The sequence below is a fragment of the Dromiciops gliroides genome, chromosome 1, assembly GCF_019393635.1.
Source record: "Dromiciops gliroides isolate mDroGli1 chromosome 1, mDroGli1.pri, whole genome shotgun sequence".
Taxonomy (NCBI): Eukaryota; Metazoa; Chordata; class Mammalia; order Microbiotheria; family Microbiotheriidae; genus Dromiciops; species Dromiciops gliroides.
Window position 1 is genome coordinate 487225416 of NC_057861.1, and position 22425 is coordinate 487247840.

A 22425-nucleotide genomic window follows, 5' to 3' on the forward strand; every position below is an offset into this window, starting at 1 on the left:
AATAGGTATAATCTAGAAGCCATGCTTTTTTACACTCTTCATGAATATCATCAATGAAAAACAAGGACAATAGCCCTCTGAAGGAGGGTATTTCCACTGGACCCCGGAATAAAAAGTTTTTAAAAAATTGATGTTAAAATTTTGTTTTTACATATATTTTGGAAAATAAAATTCTATTAAAAAAAAAACACTTTTCTTTTTCCACACACGTTTTCCTCTTCATGATGTCCTTCTTTATACGCTATCAGCTCATAGAAGGAAATTCTGATTAATGAAAAAAATAGCTTTTAAAAAAAACTTTGGGCAGCTAGGTGGCGCAGTGGATAGAGCACCGGCCCTGAAGTCAGGAGGACCTGAATTCAAATCTGGCCTCAGACACTTAACACTTACTAGCTGTGTGACCCTAGGCAAGTCACTTAACCCCAATTGCCTCACCAAAAACAAAAACAAAAACCCTTTATTCTCAAAGAATAAAAATCATCCAGAGAATGTTTTATGTTGCTATCATTTTTATTCATCAAGAAAAGAAATAGCATTTGGAATTTACTTCCGTTTTGACCACAATTTTGTTTTTGTTGGTAGCACTCGTTCTCTCTCGCTCTCTTCTCACTCTCTCTCTCTCTCTCTCTCTCTCTCTCTCTCTCTCTCTCTCTCTCATAAACACACACACACACACACGGGGTTTGGGTTTTTTTGCTTTGCTTTTGACAAATTGTCATTTGGACTTTGATCTGATTGCTTTGTTTTTGTCTCCTTCCCTTTTAGTGGAAACCACATTTTCCAAGGTCTTGCTGCTGGCATAGCAGTAAATGAGAATGGAAGAGGACAGATAATAGGTATGAAAATAAAAATTCCTATTTCACTTTGAAGGTCACAAGGGTAACATATTCTTGAAGATGTGGTTGAGTTCAGCAAACTCATCCCAGAATATGGGTAATCACAGATCTTAAATTCTAATCCCCTTTCTGATATTCACAACTCACATTTCTTTAGCACTTGTAGGTTACAGATAAAGGTCACAACCATCCTATGGAGCTGGGAGTGCAAGCTTTAGCATTCTTATCTTTTTTTTTCCTACTTAATAAAGTTTTATTTTTTTCCCAGTTACATATAAAGATAGTTTTCAGTGTTTGTTTTGTAAGATTTTGAGTTTCAAATTTTTGTTCTTGGGGCAGTTAGGTGGCACAGTAGATAGAGCACTGGCCCTGGATTCAGGAGTACCTGAGTTCAAATCCGGCCTCAGATGCTTAACACATACTAGCTGTGTGACCCTGGGCAAGTCACTTAACCCCAATTGCCTCACTTAAAAAAAAAAAAAACCACCAAAAAACAAAAAACAAATTTTTGTTCTTCCCTTCCTTCCCTCCCCCCTCCCCAAGACAGCAAGCAATCTGATATAGGTTATATAGTACAATCATGTTAAACACAATATTCTTATCTTATAGATGAGGGAAATGGGTTTTAAATGATTTGCCTAGGGTCATGTGGTTCATGTCAGACTCAGATTTAACTCAGGGCTCCAGGCTCCTAGTGCAGCATCCTTTGCATCTCCAGTTCTACTGCTAATAAGCTGCTAACTAGGTATAGCTAGCTAGCAGTTAGCTAGCTAACTAGTTGTAGCTTGCCTCACTAGTTCTACTGCTAACTAGCTATAGCTAGCTAACTTACTAACCTTAAGTAGCTTAAGTGGCACTATGGTTTGGGCACTGGGCCTGGAGCCAAAAAAACCTGAGTTCCAATTCAACCTCATACACTTACTAGCTGTGTAACCCTGGGCAAATCACTTAACCTCTATTTGCCTCAGTTTCTTTCTCAGTAAAATGGGGATGATAATAAAGCACCTACCTATTCTGCTAGGAGGACACAACATACACAACAGAAAAATCAATATGAAATATATACAAGTAAAACCCAAATTAATAGGGGGATGGGGAATGCTGACAATTGAAAGGATCAAGAATTGGGAATGGACTGACTGAGCAGGCTTGAGACCAACTCACAGTCTAAGAGGCTGAGTCACAAAAATAGATTGTTTTGAGGATCAAGTTAAATAATAATTACAAATGTTTAGTACAGTGCCTGGCACATAGTAAGAAGTGTGTAAGTGCTAACTGTTATTATTATTATTAAGCAAGTGCTTCTTACCTTGGTATCCTCATCTGAGTAATGGGAATTCAGCGAGGGCACATGAATACGTTATATAGCTCTACCAGCTATGAACCAGAAAATGTATTAAATGTTGAGTGTTAAACATTATCGTTAGGAGCTGTGTAGATTTGGAGAAAGATTCCTGTCCGCCAGGGCGACCCTGTTTGGTAATCTGCCAGTCTTCCTTCTGGTCCTGTCTGGAGGTAGATTAGAGAGGTTCCAGGAATGTAGACCCTCTACTACATGTGAAGCATTGCTAGGATAAAAGGCAGCAGGATACCCCAGCATCTGTCATGACTCCAGGCCCAGGACTCAAACATGGCAGCCAGAAGGAGGAAGTGAAGGAGGAAGGGACAAGCAGGCACTTGAAGCACAGCCTTCAGCAGTGTGACCAGGCCTTTGATTGATGCTATAATAACAGCAGAATGTTTAGTTCCACATATAGTAATCAATGAAGTACCTACTTGTATACAAGGGGATAAAAAGACAAAGATGAAACAATCTCTGCCCCTAAGGAGCTTACACTCTGCTGGGAGGACAGAAGATATACAGGGAAAAGTCAATATAAAGTATACGCAAGTCAAATGCAAATAAATGGGGTGTCGGGGAATGCTGACAACTGAAGGGACCTGGAATTGGGAATGGACTGGCTCTTTTTGAACTAAGACTTGAGACTAACCAGGGATCAGAGAGGTGGAGTCACAAACAACAGACTCTGGCTGCAAACCTAAGGACATTCTTTCTTTTATATGGTAGTAGGAGAAAGCCTTCCCATCACACGCTTATATTTTTCATCTACATCCACACAGTCATGTTAGTGAGAAGTCTTTGTTCATTTACCTAATTATCTGTGTAACCCTGGACAATTTACTTAAATGCTCTGAGCCTCCATCCATGTCCTCATCTTGAAACTAGGGTTGGGATTTAGTTCCTTACTCCTTTTTCTCCATACGATAGAGTTATTTGGGGAATCCAAAAGAAATAAATCAAATGGGAGATTTTAATAATCAGATCAGATTCTCCTTTCCGTCTTCCTATATTTAGTAATTGCCTTGTAAATTAGTAGGTTTTGTTTTAATAAACTAATTTCCCCATCAAGCAAAGGAAGAAACAGGATACATGTATATAATTTCTAGACTGTCCATATTCTAATAAGGTTTATTGGAGATTATTTGTAGCCAGTAGATGTCCTTAAGGAATACACACACACAAACACACACACACACACAGAAATGGCCATTTATTTAGTGTTCATTAAGTTCAGAATTTAAAAAAAATTTTTTTAAAGAGTAAAGCTATAGGAATGCCTAGAGGAAAAAATGTATGTAAGGCAAAATTTTGACAAGTAATAAATTACATAGGCAAGGAGGAAAATAGCCATACATTTCCATTATGAAAAGGGTTCTGGCAGCTATGAGCCAGACATTATGGAAATTTATTATCAGTCATTGCAGTTTAGCTAACTCTTAATATGGATTGTTATGAAGAAAATGTCTTGTCAACCTTAAAACACTAAGTTAAAAAAAAAAAAGTGGGGCAGCTAGGTGGCGCAGTGGATAGCGCACCGTCCCTGGAGTCAGGAGTACCTGAGTTCAAATCCAGCCTCAGACACTTGACACTTACTAGCTATGTGACCCTGGGCAAGTCACTTAACCCCAATTGCCTCACCAAAAAAAAAAAAAAATGTGAGCCAGTAACGACAATACAATTAGTGTTCCTAATTGTTTTCTTCCCTAAAACCAGGTGAGAAATTTTCAGTGAAAGGCCACTCAGAGAAAGAGTCTTCTGCCTGAGTCACAATCAAGTAGCCAAACAGTTAAATGAAATTGAATTTTAAACTGCTATTCTTTTCAATTAGATTTGTTTTAAAGAATGGCAACAGTGTTCTCAATATATTCCCTGCCAGTTCACTGTATCTCCAGCTGCATTATTGAGACCACAGCATATATTGACAGCTTAGCTTCGTGTTCTGTGCAGCCCTGCAGGGACCCAGAGAAAAGTCAGGCAATTTCATCTTCCTCTGGTGTCCTTGACTTATTGTAAATGTTAACATCTGTGTAATTGGCTCAGACATTTAGTCATTGAAAGATCATCCTGAAGAGGACAGGGTCATAGATTAGATTTCCATATCAGGCCAATTACCTCTGACCTGTTCCATGGCCACAGGCTGCATACATGTACATGAGCGTGCGTGTGTGCGTGCATGCGTGTGTGTGTTTAGAATCAAGAACTCCTGAATGAATCCTTGGGAAATCAATTCCAGAGCTAGAAAAAGAGGAGAGCTAATACTCTATATTGACTGTGTGTCCAAAGCATCATTGGCCGTTGTCAAGTACAGGACATGCCCCCCAAGTCCTGAGGAAGAGAAGATAAAGTGAAAACCCTCTTCGTGCCCAGAAAAGGATTCTTAGCCAATCCACTGTTCTGTCTCACCTTAATTTCTCCACTGTCCTAGCCTCTCATCACTTAGGTTTATCAGGCTTATTTTGGTAACTTCTGAAATACTCCTATTCATTGTACAACAATATTATTATTATGAAGTGCATCTAGATGCCATCCAAGCTCTGTATTTTCCTTCTGCACTAAGCAATAGCACTGTTCTTCTCTCATTGAATCATTACTTAACACTTGCCAATTTCTCACTTTATTTTCTCCACCCAAATTTCTTTATTTTTCAAAACATATACCCATGACTTTTCGACATTCCAGCTAATTCATAGGCCTATCACACTCCTCCTACCTCTTTCATTTTACCCTGTAGGGTCTTTCTACTTTGGCTTAATCCTGGGCTGGTAGTTCCTTCAAAGGAATAGATCACTGGAGTGGGATGAAATTGCTGGCTTCTAGTACAGGTCCTTTCTGAGGTCACACTTTCTGTTTTCTACTTAGCATAGTTCCCAGGCAGACTAGCACAGGCCTAGGTATAAGGAGGAAAACTCAGAATTTGGTGGCCCTCTAAAGCAAGAGTTGGTTCTTACCCTGGAGTCTATATACTTATTTTAAAAAATATGTATTTTGATAACTGAAAGCCAATATAACTGGTTTCCTTTGTAATCCTATGCATTTTATCCTATGTGTTTAAAAATATTCTTCTAAGAAGGGGTCCATAGGATCCATCAGACTGCCAAAGGGTCAAAAAAAAAAAACCCTCAAGGAAGAAAGGCATTAATTAAATACCTACTATGAGCCAGATACCATTCTAAGCCCTTTGTATATATTATCTCATTTGATCCTCATAAAACCCGGGAGGTAGACTCGATTTTTGTTTGTTTGTTTTTGTTTTGTTTTTGGTGAGGCAATTGGTGTTAAGTGACTTGCCCAGGGTCACACAGCCAGTAAGTGTTAAGTGTCTGAGGCCAAATTTGAACTCAGGTCCTCCTGACTCCAGGGCCGGTGCTCTATCCACAGCACTACCTAGCTGCCCCAGGTAGATGCAATTATTATCCCCATTTTAAAGGTTGAAAGACTTGCCCAGTTTCACACAGCTAGGTCAAATTTGAACTCAGGTCTTCCTGATTCCAAGCTTAGTGCTCTAACCACTGTGCCATCCAGCTGCCTTCAACCTGTGATCCAAATCAAAGCTTCTTAAACTGTGGGTTGTGATCCGATAAGAGGTTGCATAACTGAATGTAGGGGTCATGAAAAATTTGGCAACAGTAAAAGGTTATGTATACCTATTTTATATACATATATACCTAGGGTTGCATAAAATATTCTCAGGCAAAAAGGGGTCACAAGTGGAAAAAGTTTAAGAAACCTTGATCCAAACAAAGACCCAGATGTAATGACAGTTACATTTTCAAAATACTACAGATTTGTTTCCCCCATTATACAGGGTGTTCAGAAGTCTTAGCTCAGTATTAAGCTTTAATAGCTGTACAGAGGAGAAAAGACAATATGATAATAATAACAGCAGAGAAATTAATTATGAAGAGCTGCAATGATAGTATTAAGTGTCATTAAAGTTAGCCATTGAATATGCAGCAGCGTTTTACTCAGATTTTCAGACTTGATGGCCAAATTGGATCTAGAATCATAGAAGTGTTGACTTTTAGAACTGGGAGAGACTTGAGAATAGGGTCTAATTATCCTAATTAAATCGTCTTGGTCCTTTCACATAATATGACTTTTTAAACTTGTCCTTACTCTCATTAAAAGAAAATTTAGGAACATGGGATTATACTAAAAACTACATTGTCTCTCTGCCCTGCTTCCAAAAACCTGACTCAACTAGTTCTTTAGAAATTGAAGTGAGAAAATGCTCATTAGCACAGAGAAGACAATAATAGGGTAAGACACCTGGAGTCCTCTATTTTTTAGCCCAGCAGACATAATGATTCTCAGAAACAATAACAATATAACTGTTTTTACTGGCTCTGTTTGCCATGGGTCCTATTATGGTTCTCCACCCCACCCCACCCACCCTGCCCTCCACCCTTTCACTGGCATTTGGTTATAGAAGAGATTCCTTGTACCTTCCCTTCAAAGCAAGACTTTGAAAGGAGGGGATAGATAGATCACACACTTAAACTGTTTTATATCTTAGACTGCTTTAGCAGTCTGGCCAAGCTTTCTTAAGTATAATAGTAAGAGATATGTTTTGCATATGTGTAAAGTTAGCATGACTGAATCCCAGAACTTGAAGGGATGTCAAAAACCATCTAGTCTGAAATTAATTTTACAGATGAGGAAACTAAGGCACAGAAGGGCATGGATAAGCCCAGAGTATCTATGGTAACTATGTACTTGACTAGGTTGAAAAAAGACTTTCATTCCCCCCTTTTCTCATTCTCATTCCTATTATCTACTTTTCAACTAGAACCATATGGTCGTTGTATTAAATCAGTTGATATTTGTTCTTCCTGTTGAACTGAGACACGAGCTTTCTACATAGGAATAATTTAGAAACGCCTGCAGGATTCTACATTCCACTTCCTTTCCCAAGCACAGCCTGATGGTGGTTATTAAGGCAGATGCTGAATGTACATAACTAGCTCTTGCTTATGTTCAGCTAATTATCCCCTGTATGCTTCATCATGCCCTCACTTCTCCCCATTCTCCTTCCTGTTTTTCATTGTTTGTTAACATTCCATCAGAGAGAAAGTAAGATGACCACTTTTGTTTCTTCCAGACTGTTCTGGTAAAGTAGTCCTTCAAACAGTGGTTTCCAGCAAGGCTTTGGAATGATCTGTGGATTTCATTTCTCATGCTATCCTTTACCAACATGCTGTCTTCCTACTACTGAGAATTAAACATTGGTGGTTCTTTTTTTAGTTGTTCAGTTATGTCCACTCTTTGTGTTTTCTTGACAGAGATACTAGAGTGGTTTGCCATTTCTTTCTCCAGGACCTAAGTAGGATCACAGAGAGATCTTGTGGTTATACAATAAGTGGACAAGAACATGCTATAATAACCATTCAGTTAGATGAAGGGTTCTTAAATGCTTTTTGTGTCCTGGAACCCTTTAGCAGTCTGGTGAAGTCTGTGGTCACCTCAGAATAATAATAATGATAATAATAATAATAATCACTAGCATTTCTATGAGATAATTAATACATGTAAGATAGTATATGAGATAATTTTATATAGCACTTAGCACAGTGCCTGACACATAGTTTGTGCTATGTAAATGCTAACTGCTGCTATTATTATTATTATTATATAACATTTTAAGGTTTGTAAAACACATTACAAATATTGTCTCATTTGATCTTCACAACCACCTTGGGAAGTAGTTGCTATTATTACAGATGAGAGAACTGAGGCAAAAAGAGATTAAGTCATTCACCCAGGATCATCTCCTCTAGTCTCCTGTCCTAGAGCAGAGACTAGCCCCAGAAATCCAGCAGTCTCAAAATTTCTCCATTCAGTCATCCCTGGTCCCATTAGTCAGAAGTGCTCTCTCCCTCCTTTGAATTCCCATGTCACTGCTTGCCCTGCTCATATCACTCTGAATTTCCACCTTACTTCAGTTATTCATGTGTATGTCAGATCTTCCCACCTAAACTGTAAACTCCTTGAAATCCATTTTTGTGTCAACCAAAGTGCCTACCTAACCCAGTATCTCATACACAATAGGTACTGAAGAAATGTTTGATAAATGAATCTCCTCACCACAGCTTGGGGAGTTTGGAAAAGGATTGTATTGCTCTCATTTTCCAGATGGAGGAACTGTCATAGCAAGAGGTGACTTTGGATACTCAAAGACAGTTTGGATATTGCCCTTTAATCTGGAGAGGGTCCTGGAAATAACCTTGCCCTATACTATTTTTTTAAAATAAAATTTTATTGATATATTTTGTTTTTACATCACTTAAATTTCCTTTTGTATCTCTCCCTCACCCTTTCCCTAAAGAGCCATCCCATATAACAACGTTTCATATAACTCTCATTCTTTTTTTTTTTTTTAAGGGCAATGGGGGTTAAGTGACTTGCCCACGGTCACACAGCTAGTAAGTGTAAAGTGTCTGAGGCCAGATTTGAACTTAGGTACTCCTGAATCCAGGGCTGGTGCTCTATCCACTGCGCCACCTAGCTGCCCCCATTTTTGCTTGTTTGTTTTTTAAGAACTATTAGGTCAGAGTATTTAAAATTTTTAATTAAAAAAAAATTTTTTTTTGCAGGGCAATGAGGGTTAAGTGACTTGCCCAAGGTCACATAGCTAGTAAGTGTCAAGTGTCTGAAGCTGGATTTGAACTCAGGTACTCCTGAATCCAGGGCTGGTGCTTTATCTACTGCACCACCTAGCTGTCCCATAACTCTCATTCTTAATCTTATAATTTTTCTGGGATTAAGTTCAGTCTATTTTATTGTAATATTGGTATTCAAAGTTGGGAAATTCTGATTTAGTATTTAGCAAGCCTGGAAAGTTAATCAACTGCTACTTAGATTCACCCTGTGTTCTATTCCTCTGATCCTTATTTAATCATTAGGCCCCAAGGCCCATTAAATTGCACATCTATAGAAAATTCAAATTATTCATGTAGTGGTCATCTCCCCAAGTGGATTCTAAGCTTCTTAAATGCAGAAACTGTACTTCTTTAATCTTTGTATTTTCTAGGATCTAACATATAGAGCTCTACCCGTAGCAGGTATTTAATAAATGCTTGTTAAATTTAATATAATTTACTGATATAGCAATACCAGGGAGGGGGGTTAAAGTGATGATATGACAACTTTTGCATATCCCTACCCTTCCCCACCCCACAGCATAGAACCAAAGAATCATCCTGCAGATGAGCTTTCCAAGTCCTTCCCAGCCCTCTACCTTTGTTCCCCCTCTAAAAACACACCTAAAAATAAAAATGCCTCAGTATAGTGGTAGGCCTCCACCAGTCGCAGATGACCATGGATGAGTGCCTTGAAGAGCCACAGGCCACAGTGTGGCTGTGCAATCCAGTACGGGAGCTGCAGCTCCTGAGTGACTTAGAACCGATAACTGCCGCATCCCATGTTGTATCTACCCCATGAGGAGTAGCTGGAGTGTCCTCTCCAGGGCGCTGGCCTGGGTGGATCAATATGGAAAACAAGCTGTTGCCCATGCAGCAGGTTTTCCCTCTCCGTGACACTGGTGGATCCAAAGGAGAGGCAGAGTCAGTACAGTTTGGCACCAGTGCCGCTGCAGGAGTTGCCAGAGGGATGTGATGTCCAACATCCAACTGCCTAAGGGACTCCGACTCCTGATTTTTCCTCGGGGTTAACTCCCAAAGCTTTTCCCATATATGGGTATAGCCACAAGGCAGCGGAGGTTTAAAATCAGGGTTTTCCTTCCCCTAGGCGGGTTGCCTGCCAAGGCTAACAAGCCCCACCTGCCTGAAGCGACTGGTTTTAAGGCACCTGAGTATAACTATAATAATATACAATGTATAATGCCTTGTTATAGCCATACTCAGAATAGAAGAACACATTCTATTGCTTTCTGTCTCTCCTATTAACATACATAAGGCATCTTGGAGAACCTTTCTCCCTCTCAGAAATGGCTCTTGGTAGACTGGCAGAGTAAATAATGGAAGAGGAGAGGATCCTAGATCTTGCTGATTCCTTGATAGAAGCTGCTCCTAGAGTGTTTCATTTACCAATTCACTCATTTACATTTCCTTCTATGGTGTCACATGTTGAATTGCAGTCTTTTTGAAGTCTGACTCCCAGTGCTACTTGCCTGTTCATTTAGAATTTAGATCTTTTGAGGCCTTGTGACAGATTGATGCTTAGAGAATTTATTTTATATCTCTCACTTTAGAAAATGTTATACGTGAAAATCACTGGGGTGGTGCAGATATTCGCCGAGGAGGTGACCCTATTCTCAGAAGTAACCTCATCTGCTTTGGCTATTCCGATGGTGTGGTTGTAGGAGAACAGGGAAAAGGACTAATCGAAGGAAATACTATATATGGTAAGAAAAACATTTTTTAATTTGAGCTATAATACAGTCTACCCAGAGGTGTGCTGATAAGTGTTTAACAACTGGCTCTCCAAAAAAATGTGTATTTGACACACTTTTGACTTTTCAAAAATTTTTTCCCCAATTACATATTAAAATAATGTTTTACATTTGTTTTTTAAGTTTTGAATTCCAAATTCTACTCCTCCTCCCCTCCCTAACTTCCCCTCTTCCCTGTGACTAGTAAGCAATAGAGGTTATTTATATATGTGCAGTCATGTAAAACATTTCCATATTAGTCATTTTGTACAAGACTCAAATAAAAGAAAAAGAATGAAAGAAAAAAGTGAAAAATAGCATGCTTCAGTATGTGTTCAATTAATATCAGTTCTTTCTCTGGAGATGGATAGTATGCTTCATTATTAGCCCTTTCGGATTGTCCTGAATCAGCGTCTTGCTGGGAATAGGTAAGTCATTCACAGTTCTTCATTGAACAGTATTGCTGTTACTGTATACAACATTCTTCTGGTTCTGCTCACTTTACTTTGCATTAGTTCATGTAAATCTTTCCAGGTTTTTCTAAAATCATCCTGCTTGTATCTTATAACACAATAATATTCCATTATAATCATATACCACAGCTTGCTTAGCTATTCCCCAATTGATGGGCATCCCTTTGATCTGCCATTCTTAGCCACCACAAAAAGAGCTGCTATAAATATTTTTGTCCAAATAAATCCTTTCCCCCGCCCCTTTTTTTGGATATCTTTGGGATACAGACATAGCACTGGTATTGCTGGGTCAAAGGGTATGCACAGTTTTCTAGCCCTTTGGACATATATCCAAATAGCTCTCCAGAATGGTTGGACCAGAAGCAAATCCCTTTTGAAGAGTGATAGGATGAAAGAAGATGGATAATAGAATAAAAATCATGGGGAAGGGAATAGGATGGAAGGGAAACAGTTAACAATAGTAATCATGAAAAAGAGAAAAGGGGGAAAAATTGTGCAAAAAATATTTATAGCAACTCTTGGTGAAGGCTAAGAATTGAGAATCAAGGGAATGTCCATCAATTGAGGAATGATGGAAAAAGCTGTGCTATATGATTGTAGTGGAATGGTCTTGTGCTACAAGAAATGACAAACAGGATGATCCCCGAACAACCTGGAAAGACTAATGAACATCGATGTATAGTGAAGTGAGCAGAGCTGAGAGGACATTGTGCATAGTGACAGCAGTATTGTTCAATGAGCAATTGTGAATGACTTAACTACCACAATCCCAAGGAACTAATGAGGAAGCTTACTATGCACCCCCATAGAAAGAACTGATAAAAAGAACACTTGTGGATTGCACATTTATAACCTGGTTGTGATCTTGTGTACGGGGGAGGAAAGAGAGGGAGGGAGGGAGAAAAATTTGGAACTCTAAATCTTATGAAAATGAATGTTGAAAACTACCCTTACGTGTAACTGGAAAAAATAAAATAAATGTTTATTGCTAAACAGAATGGTTGGACCAGTTCACAACTCCACCAACAGTGTATTAGTGGTGACACACTTTTAAGTTTAAATTTCGGGGCAGCTAGGTGGTGCAGTAGATAAAGCACCAGCCCTGGATTCAGGAGGACCTGAGTTCAAATCTGACCTCAGACACTTGACACTTACTAGCAGTGTGACCCTGGGGCAAGTCACTTAACCCTCATTACCCTGCCAAAAAAATAAAGTTTAAATTGCATTATTCAAATTTTTTCCATCACTTTCTTAAAGTCTAGATAATTAACAAAACAGTAAATCAAGCCTTGATTTATAGAGTTTACCAGTTTCTGGGGTCTAGATGCTCACACAGAAAATTTAACCATTCATTGACTCTACTGAGCTTGAATAAGGTGGCTCCGGCGCACCCCTGAGTCTACATTGCCCCCCTTCTGACCCCTACCCCTAGCCCTGTTGGGAAGTACTGTATTAATAGAAGTACAGTGTCCAAAATGAAGGGGATGATAAATCCACAGAATACTGGGTCCAGTTATGTTCTTCCCAGTTTAGAAAGTATAGTAACAAGGTGGACTGGGTTTAGAGGAGGGGAACAAAGATGATGCAGACTCCAAATGATTCCATACAGTGATGACCTGGAAGAGAAGACTTGGAAAAGAACATGGTCAACATTTTCATATATTTGAAATGTTATCAAATGATAAGATGAGATTTGTTCTGCTTATACTTTAAAACTACACCGGGGAGCTGCTGTCTTTGGCCAAGTTCTCAGTGCCCGGGATCCCGGTCTGCAGCAATCATGGTGAATTTAATTCAGGCTGTGCGTGACCACTGGGTTCATATCCTGGTACCAGTGGGATTTGTTGTTGGCTATTATCTAGACAAGAGGAGTGATGAAAAACTAACTGCTTTTTGGAATAAGAGCATGTTATTTAAAAGAGAACTAAAACCTAATGAAGAAGTTACCTGGAAATAAAGGCTTTAGCTGAATTGAGAGATTTTCATGTTGAATAAAAATATTTAATTAAATAAAAAAAAAACTACACCAAGCCTTTTGTGACACCCCACATTAGGGCCTTTGTTGTGGTTCATTAGGTTTTGTTATATGGAGGCAAGGATGGGAGCCAAAGAGGAGTGTGACCAGGAAGTGACTGGTATGAAAGAAATCAACAAAATACTTTTATGTGGTTTTTTTTGCAGAGCAATAAAGGTTAAATGACTTGCCCAGGGCCACACAGCTAGTAAGTGTCTGAGGCTGGATTTGAACTCAGGTCCTCCTAAATCCAGGGCCAGTGCTTTATCCACTGTGCCACCTAGCTGCCCATACTTTTATATGTTTAAACTTCAACAGATTAGGAGAGAAAGGAATAGTTTACCTGTCAGATCTATGGAGAGGGGAAGAATTTATGACCAAACAAGAGATGGAGAATATTTTGAAATGTAAAATGGATCGTTTTTATTATTAAATTAAGAAGGTTTTGCACAAATAAAACCATGTGACCAAGATTAGAAGGAAAGCAGAAAGTTGAGGAACAATTTTTACAGTCAGCGTTTCTGATAAAGGCCTCATTTCTAAAATATATAGAGAACTGAATCAAATTTATAAGGCTATAGGTCATTCCCCAATTGAGAAATGGTGAAAGGATATGAACATGAATATTTCAGATGAAGAAATTAAAGCGTATCTATTGTGATATGAAAAAAATGTTCTCAATCACTATTGATTAAAGAAATGCAAACTAAAACAACTGAGATACCACCTCGAAACTATCAGATTGGCTAATATGACAAAAAAGGAAAAAAGTAAATGTTGGAGATGTGGGAAAATTGGAATACTAATACATTGTTAGTTGAGTTGTGAACTGATCCAACCTTATGGGGAGTAATTTGGAACTGTGCCCAAAGGGCTGTAAAACTGTGCATACTGTTTGACCCCACAATGCCGCTACTAGGTCTGTTTCCCAAAGAGATTATAAAAAGGGGGAAAGGGCTCACATGTACAAAAATATCTATAGCAGCTCTTTTTGTGGTGGCAAAGAATTGGAAATTGAGAGGATGCCCACCACCTGGGGAATGGCTAAATGTTGTGGTACATGGATGTAATGTTTTGTGCTATAAGAAATGATAAGTAGGCAGATTTCAGGAAAACCTAGAAAGACTTACATGAAAACTGATGCTGAGTGAAGTGAGCAAAAACCAGGAGAACTTTGTACACAGTAACAGCAACACTGTGTGATGATCAATTGTGGTAGACTTATCTCTTTTTTAGCAATACAGTGATCAAAGAAAATTCCAAAGGACTCATGATAGAAAATGCTCTCCACATACAGAAAATAACTATAGAATCTGAATGCAGATTAGAGCATACTATTTTCACTTTTTTTTTCTTTCTTGAGGTTTTCCCCTTTTTTTCTGATTCTTCTTTCACAACATGATTAATGTGGAAATATGTTTAACATGATTGTACATATATGACCTATATCAGATTGGTTGCTGTCTTGGGGAGGGCAGAGGGCAGGGAGGGAGGGAGAAAAATTTAGACCTCAAAATCTTACAAAAAAGAATGTAATTGTAAGAATTGTAATTGGAAAAAAATAAAATATTATTAAGATTGAAAAAAAGATATATAAGCCTTGAGAACCTTGCTAAATGACTTAGGAAGGCAGTGCAATTAATGACCTACTTGGGCAGACATTCTTGGCTTATCAGAGTAACTTTACATTTTATATGCTATTACCTCCTTTTCTTTTTTTAAAAAAAAAATTTCTTTTTAATTTTTTCCAATTAACAAGCATTTATTTTCTCTCCCTCCTGTCTCTTCCCTCCCCCCTCACTGAAAAAGAAGAAAAATATAAACTTCTCTTTTCCAAAATGTATCACCATAATGATGGGTTTTGCCTACATTCAGAGAGGCAGACCATAACAAACAAAAATAGTAGGAAATCTCTGGGATAAGTAGAATCAGGTAGTATTAGTCTGAAAAAACTTCATGAAGTTTGAAATATTTTTGAAGGCAAGAAGGGGCCTAGTTTGTTAGAAATGAAGAGGGTTTGGGGCAGCTAGGTGGCGCAGTGGATAAAGCACCAGCCCTAGATTTAGGGAGGACCTGAGTTCAAATTCAACCTCTGACATTTGTCACTTACTGGCTGTGTGACCCTGGGTAAGTCACTTAACCCTCATTGCCCCACAAAAAAAGAAGAAGAAGAAATGAAAAGGGTTCAGGCTTTGGGGGTTGAGAATCAATCAGCAACATTTTATTAAACAGCTACTGTATGACAGGGATTGTGCCAGGAGACAGATGTGAGGAACACAGAGTGCATCAAGCATCACACCTTTGATTTCAGGGCACAGTGATGTATGCAGGAATACATGACTGATGGGACACAGTGTTTGGCAGAATCTCTTCTAAGAATCATTGGGCTGGGTGAAAGACTCTAGCTGTGGAACTTAAAAGGGTCTTTTTAAAAAATCCCTACTCAGGTGGATAGTTAAAAACCTGGATTTTAATGACCAGCAAAAGGATTACAGAACAATGCTATTACAGCACTTTAAAGATTACAAAGTGGTTTCCACTTTCTAACACATTTTCTTATTTTAGTCATTCAAAAAACCTATGAGGTAGGTTGTATAGGTATTATTATCCCCTTTTTACAGATGAGAAAATCAAAGATTTGCATTTCCCTTAGTGGGAAAGGTCTGTATGCAAATGTAGAATTGTCTTCAGCCACAGAAACAGAGGATCTCAGAACTGGAAGAGACCGCACAAATCAATGTGGTTCAGTCTCCCTCATTTGGAAGATGTGGAACAACAGATTGATACAAGATTTTAGTCCTGATTTTGCCACTAAGTCTCTCTGTGTGACCGTCAGAGAGCAGCCAAAAGGGGGAGAAGGAAATGTGGAAGGGAGAAGAAAAAGGGAAAGGGAGAAGTTCAGAGAGAGCAATTCAGTCGTTTCTGAAGTGTAATCCACACATTGTTGTTCACCTGGGCTGTGGGCTTCAGGGGATTACCACATCTTTTTGGGGGGGGTTAGGGTTAGGGTTTTTTGTGGGGTGGGGGGGTTAGGCAATTGGGGTTAAGTGACTTGCCCAGGGTCACACGGCTAGTGTCAAGTGGCTGAGGTAGAATTTGAACTCAGGTCCTCTTGAATCCAGGGCTGCTGCTTTATCCACTGCACCACCTAGATGCCTCCAACATTTCAGATGTTTAATACTTGTCTTTTACAGAGTTGTAAGCAGTTATTTTACTAAAGGAATTAAAAAAAACACATTAGCAGCAGAAGGAGCTGCCTATGTCCCTGGATTCCTTGTCTCTCACAAATTAGGATGAATCTGAGGCTCCAGTGATTCCATTTTTATTCAGTTCTATGTAGAACAAGCACACACTAGCTTTCAAAGTCCCATACACTGTAATGCTTCTGCCTGTACCCCAGCACAGATGGAGAAATGAAAAACCATAGAAATTATAAGATCTGTGCAGGGAAGGAAGAGCTGAATCACTGAATATTCAAGTCAACATATTAGCAGAAAAGCTCAGGGGCCCTGTTAGGAGTTTTTGGGATCTCATGGGTAAACCAAAATGAGATTTTTAAAAAAGATTTTATATCCTCAAATGAGGAGCAACCAGAATAGTTTTTCTATAAAGTAGGGGTAAGATGCAACAATATGTTTTAAGTTTAAATCAGAAAGCCATTTACCTGGACCATATTATCATAACTTTCTATGGAAATAATTTTACTAAATATAATGTTACATTCTCAACACAGCCAATGTGGGAAGTAGTTGTGCTTAACTATGTATATTCATTACAAGAGCTTTGTTTTTCTTTCTTTCCTTTCTTTTTCTCCCATTGGAGGGGTTGGGTGAGAAGGCAAGAGGTAACCCCCCTCCCCCCCCCCAAAAAAAGTGAATCATAGCTTGAGAGCTAGAAGGGACCTTAGAGGTTATCTAGTCCTACTGTACCATTTTGTAGATGAGGAAACTGGGGCCCCAAGAAGTTAAGTGACTTAACCAAGGTCACACAGTGGCAGAGCTTGGAATTGAGCTCAAGGCCTCTGATGAAAAAATCAAATTTTCTTTCCATTACACCTTATCAGACAACATGGACAAGGCCACTTTCATAAGGGCCTACATAATAAATTTCCCTGTGACTTCAAGTCCAGATGAATTTACATCCTTCTTCTTATCAGAAAATGAGAGCTTTTGGTATTAACTGTCAAGAAACTCAGCTATGCTAAACTGCGGTATTTAGCTGAGGTAAATAATGAGTACCTGATAACATCTATGTCTCTGCTTCTTCCCCTTCCCCTTAAACAGTTTTTGTTCTGTTTGTATTTTTGTCTTATTTAATTTTCTAATAGGTCAATACATAATTTCACTGATAGAGGCTTCCTCCTCCATTGTCGCAGTTTACAGACCATTTGTGTCTTCTCATACTGGGCAATTTTTGTTCATAGTCTACCTATGGTTCAAGAACCTTTCCACTAGGAGGTCTTTGACAGTTCAAATATATACAACAGTATGCTTTCTGTCTGGAAGCAATGATTTTGTTTGTTAAGGGACACAGGGAAGTTCTTCAGATTTTCTTGGGCCTTAGTTTCCTCACCTGTAAAATGAAGAAATTTCCAAGATCCCTTCCAGTCTAAATCCTACATTTTTGTGCCCTATTTATACCTTTCCCAGTAGTACAATAGCAAATGTAGCAATCAGCTTTCTCAATCTGGTATGAACTGGCTTTAGCACACCACTGTGTACATGTGTAGTAGGGGTAAATTTAATTGATCAAATTGATCGTGAGGCATCCCAAAGAATTCTAAGACTCAGTGACTCAGTTTCCCAAGTTTTATTCAAATACTGTGAGGCCACAGGGAGAAGCACCCAAAGGAGACAGGTGTTTCAATTTGGGAGATGGAAACAGTTATATTTATAGTGAGAAAAAGTAGGTTATCTCCTCATTTTCTTAATCTCCTTAAGGAGATACATGGGAGGTCATCCTAATTTGGACTTCCTAGGGTCCTAAGACAACCCCCAGGGCAGGTACCTTTTTCCTTGGAGGTGTTTGGGGGTTTACACACCATAAGGTAAGGACACATTTGGTCTTTTCTGCACATGTTCCTAAAGACATGCTTAAACTTGTCAGACCCAGAGGGTCTCTGTGTTTATGCTATCTCTTTACTTAAGATCTGGTTTCTAGGTGTCCTGTCATCTAAGAATATTAATGGCTATTAATGGTCCCTAGTTACTGTCTCTGTTGATGGTGTTGGTTGACAGGGACTTGAACCCTCTTGGTTACAGTACTGTTGATAAGAACACAAACATTAATTTCTCTATTAACCCTTTTAGGTACTATTGATAAGGACTCAAGTCTCAGTTTATCTGTTAACCCTTTTTAGAGCTCAGGTCTTAGAGCTCAGATCTTAGGTTTGTCTGTTAACCCCTTTTTAGCCTCCTCTATCATCACATGGACTTCCAAGGTTTCTGTGGATAGATGTCAGGAGATCTGTCAACTTCTGTTTATTAATATTTCAATTAAAATTTCATGATAATCAGTTTTCTTTGTAATCCTGTGTGTCTCATGCACTTAAAAACACTGTTCTGAGAAGGGTCCAGAGACTGCTACACTGTCAGAGGGGCCCATGGCACAAAAAAGGTTAAGAACCCCCACCCTGGAGCCCTATGAAATGAGGTATATGGTGCCTCATCTTTCCTCTTCCTCACTTCTACCTGTAGCCTCTAGATTCTTTGGAGAACTAAGATGTGGTATGATGTCCCATTCATTTTCATGCCCAGATCTCTTATATTTTGTCTGTCCCAGGTAATAAAGGTTGTGGCATGTGGATCATGTCCTCGAGCCTCCCACACATCACAAGCAACCATATTGCCCATAACAGCATCTATGGGGTAGCTGTATTTTGTCAGAAAGATGATGCTAATAATTACCTCAGTAGACAAGGAAGCAATGAAAACTTCAATGATGAAGGTGAAGCTTCCAGCTGGGAAAACGACCGGGATGGTGAGGAGGACCAGTTCTCCTCCCGGCAGCCAATCAGCGTGGCTCTCATCGAATCTAACAATATCGACCACAACGGAGGTGAGTGTAGCGCTGCCGTGGTGGGGAAGAAGTGGGGTGTCCAGCCCCACTTCTCATCTGCAAAACAAGGAGATTTCACAGCAGAAGTTGGCTCACAGGCGGCTGAGCGTGATGTAGGGGGTGGGTTTAATTAATCAGATAGATTGTGAGGCATCCCAAAGAATTACAAGACTCAGTTTCCCAAGTTTTATTGCAGTACTGTGAGTGACCACAGGGAGACCACCATGGAGATAGGTGTCTCAATTTGGGAGAAGTAATTGTATTTATAGTGAGAAAAAGTAGATTATCTCCTCATTATCTTAATCTCCTCCTTGTGGGAGGTTCATGGGAGGTCTTATCCTAATTTGGACTTCCTGGGGTCCTAAGACAACCCCCAAGGTGGGTACCTTTCTCTCTGGAGGTATGTTTTTGGGGTTTACAGTCATAAGGTGAACCTAAGGACACATTTGGTCCTTTCTGCAGCATGAATCTTGGGAGGACAAACCCAAGGGTACAAAAGAAATGGAGATTGATTCTTTTGTCTAGCTCAGTGAAAGGTTGATGGGATCAAATAGATAATGGACTTTGCCTTAAGAAACTTGAGTGAGGGTCTTTCTCTAATGTCATCTGTAGAATTCATTTTAATTTAGAGTCATGTCAACTAATGGAGTTGAATGATGCTAACCAATTAGCTTTGATCAATGAATGATGAACCGCCTCTATCAAAAGAGGATAAATACTGTTGGAAAAGGCCATGAGCTCTCTGAGCTCTCGCTCTCTCTTGGCCTGGCTTTCCTTCTTAGGACAGTGTAGGTCTTGTGAAGTCTCTTGGGTCTCTTTGAGAGGCCTTTTGGGGCTTTCTCCTACTGAAGCTCTCCCCCTGCATTCTCTACCATGTAGCCTGAGATCATGAGAAATTAGGGAGACTCATGGTCAATCCTTTCCTGGTATATATAACATCAGTAAATAATAATATGCTTAACCAACACTGATATAGTAATAGCAATTATTTAAAAACACAGTTTTAGTTTAATTTTAAGAAAACACAAGTGCCATATGAATACTAGCCATCATTACTGTTAGTATTGTATTAGTTAAAATATTGGGGAACTAGGCTGTGTTTTTCTAAAATATTGCAACTGATAAATTAATAATTATTGCACCCATTTAGGCAGTAAGTATTATTAAAGTATAGTAAATATTAGTAAAGAATATTGACCGCGTGGCAGTTAACATAAGCTGAAAACCCCCCAGCACCATATTGTCTCTAAGAGATAAGCAGAGTTCAGAAGCCCTACATTACCTACTCTGGCCTAAGAGGAGAACGCTCACCAGCGGGACAACCTTCCTAGCCTAGAGTGCAAGCCAAGAATGGCTTTTGCCTTGTGGTCTGAGTCTTTTTTCCTCTTCCAGTAGAGGTAGCTCTTAAACACTCATCAAAGGTAATTGGAACACATCAGTCAGTTCCATTGGCTAACATGACCTGAGGGTGGTCCATATTAAAATGAACTCCACTGTGATGACATCAGGGTCTAATGGGAGACCGACCCCCTGAGGGTAAAATCAGAGTCCAGACAGGTGAAACTTAATCCCATCAGTTCAGAGTCTATTCTCTACTTCTATTGTATGCCCTGCATAGGAAAATTGACCTCTGAAGTTGGGGTGGGGGGTAGAAGGTCAACCAAAGACTGGGTCCCTCCTGGTTCCCCCAAAGAAATCCATTATTAATAAATATTTTCTCACAGTATTATCACTAGTAATAATAAGGCACTCCTCTAAAACAAAAAGTGGCATACTTCATCTATAAGTGTTGGGAGTAGGCTGACCCCATGGGAGAGACCCTAGCCATCTGTCTTTCTGAATGAGACAAGGACATCCCACTCAGTTTTTCCTAATCCCAGTGGGATTCCTGCCCCACACTAGGAAAAGATCAATAAATAAACATTTGCCTACTTGGTGCTAGGCACTCTGCTAAACTCTGGGGATAGAAAAAGGGGCAAAAGACAGACCTTGCCCTGAAGGAGATCACAGTCTAATAGAGGAGACAATAAGCAAACAAATGCATACAAAACAAAATATTGTCATGGGCAGCTAAAGAAGTACAGTGGATGGAGTGCCCAGCCTAAAGTCAGGAAGACCTAAATTCAAATGCAGCCTCAGGGCGCAGCTAGGTGGCCAGTGGATAAAGCCCTGGCCCTGGATTAAGGAGAACCTCAGTTCAAATCCAGCCTCAGACACTTGACACTTACTAGCTGTGTGACCCTGGGCAAGTCACTTAACCTTCATTGCTTCACAAAAAAACAAAAACAACAACAACAAAAAAACAAAATCAAATGCAGCCTCAGATACTTTCTAGCTGTGTCATCCTGGGCAAGTCATTTAACCTTGTTTGTCTCAATTTCCTCGTCTGTAAAATGAGCTGGAGAAAGAAATGGCAAAAACTCCAGGATCTTTGCTAAGAAAACCCCAAAAGGGTCACAAAGAGTCAGATATGATGGAAATGACTTTGCAACAACACAGGGAATGCATTGGAATTAAGAGAGGATGGGGAAGGCTTCCTGTAGAAGATGGGATTTTAGTTGGGACTTAAAGGAAGAAAGACTGTCAGCTATCTTAGTGTTTGCATCTAGTCGCCTTTTCCCTAACCCCCTTCCTGCCCCATCTGAGTTGTTGTAACTGATGATTTACATTTCACTACAATTTCATTCTTTATCAGCTTCTTCAGGTTTCTAGCTCATTGCCAAGCCTGCTTCTTTGTAAAAGAAGTCAGGTGCTTTCTCTCTCATCCCAGAAGATGCACTTAAAAACCCATATGACATCATTAATTTTTTTTTTTGGCGGGGCAGTGAGGGTTAAGTGACTTGCCCAGGGTCACACAGCTAGTGTCAAGTGTGAGGCCAGATTTGAACTCAGGTCCTCCTGAATCCAGGGCCAGTGCTTTATCCACTGTGCCACCTAGCTGTCCCCACATCATTAATTTCTTTAAAAACCCATTTGAGTGTAACTTAGAGTTTTTAGATGTGGATGTAGTGATTCCCTCACACTGTGTGCTTCTCCTCCTCATTGGAAAGGCTGAGATTTTTTTTTTAAGGCTGTTATTTTTTTTTAACATAGTCACATTTTATGATTCATGTGGGTACAAATACATGTTTTGTTTTTAGGCCTTTATTTTCCAAATCACATGTAAAAGCAAACCTTGACATCAATTTCCTCTTTAAAACTTTGTGTTCCAACCTCTCTTCCTCCCTTCCCTTCCCCCCCCCCCCACAAAAACTCAAACAATTCAATACAAACTATACATGAGTAGTCATGGAAAGCAACTACATTATCTAGGT

The 22425-nt window shown here is 39.4% G+C and overlaps 2 protein-coding genes across 3 annotated transcripts in view; both read left to right on the forward strand.

Annotated features, from left to right (window-relative positions):
* Positions 1-22425, forward strand: part of FBXO10 (F-box protein 10) — a 113665-nt gene that overhangs the window by 78792 nt on the left and 12448 nt on the right. For both annotated transcript variants that reach the window (XM_043979283.1, XM_043979282.1), the window contains 3 exons: positions 766-836; positions 10388-10540; positions 18836-19111. In XM_043979283.1, the coding sequence (XP_043835218.1) occupies positions 766-836; positions 10388-10540; positions 18836-19111 (500 nt within the window). The remainder of the gene's footprint in view (positions 1-765; positions 837-10387; positions 10541-18835; positions 19112-22425) is intronic.
* Positions 12783-13061, forward strand: LOC122736875 (NADH dehydrogenase [ubiquinone] 1 beta subcomplex subunit 1-like). Its single transcript, XM_043979284.1, has one exon. It carries the CDS (start codon positions 12821-12823, stop codon positions 12995-12997), a length of 177 nt encoding a protein of 58 aa, XP_043835219.1. The 5' UTR covers positions 12783-12820; the 3' UTR covers positions 12998-13061.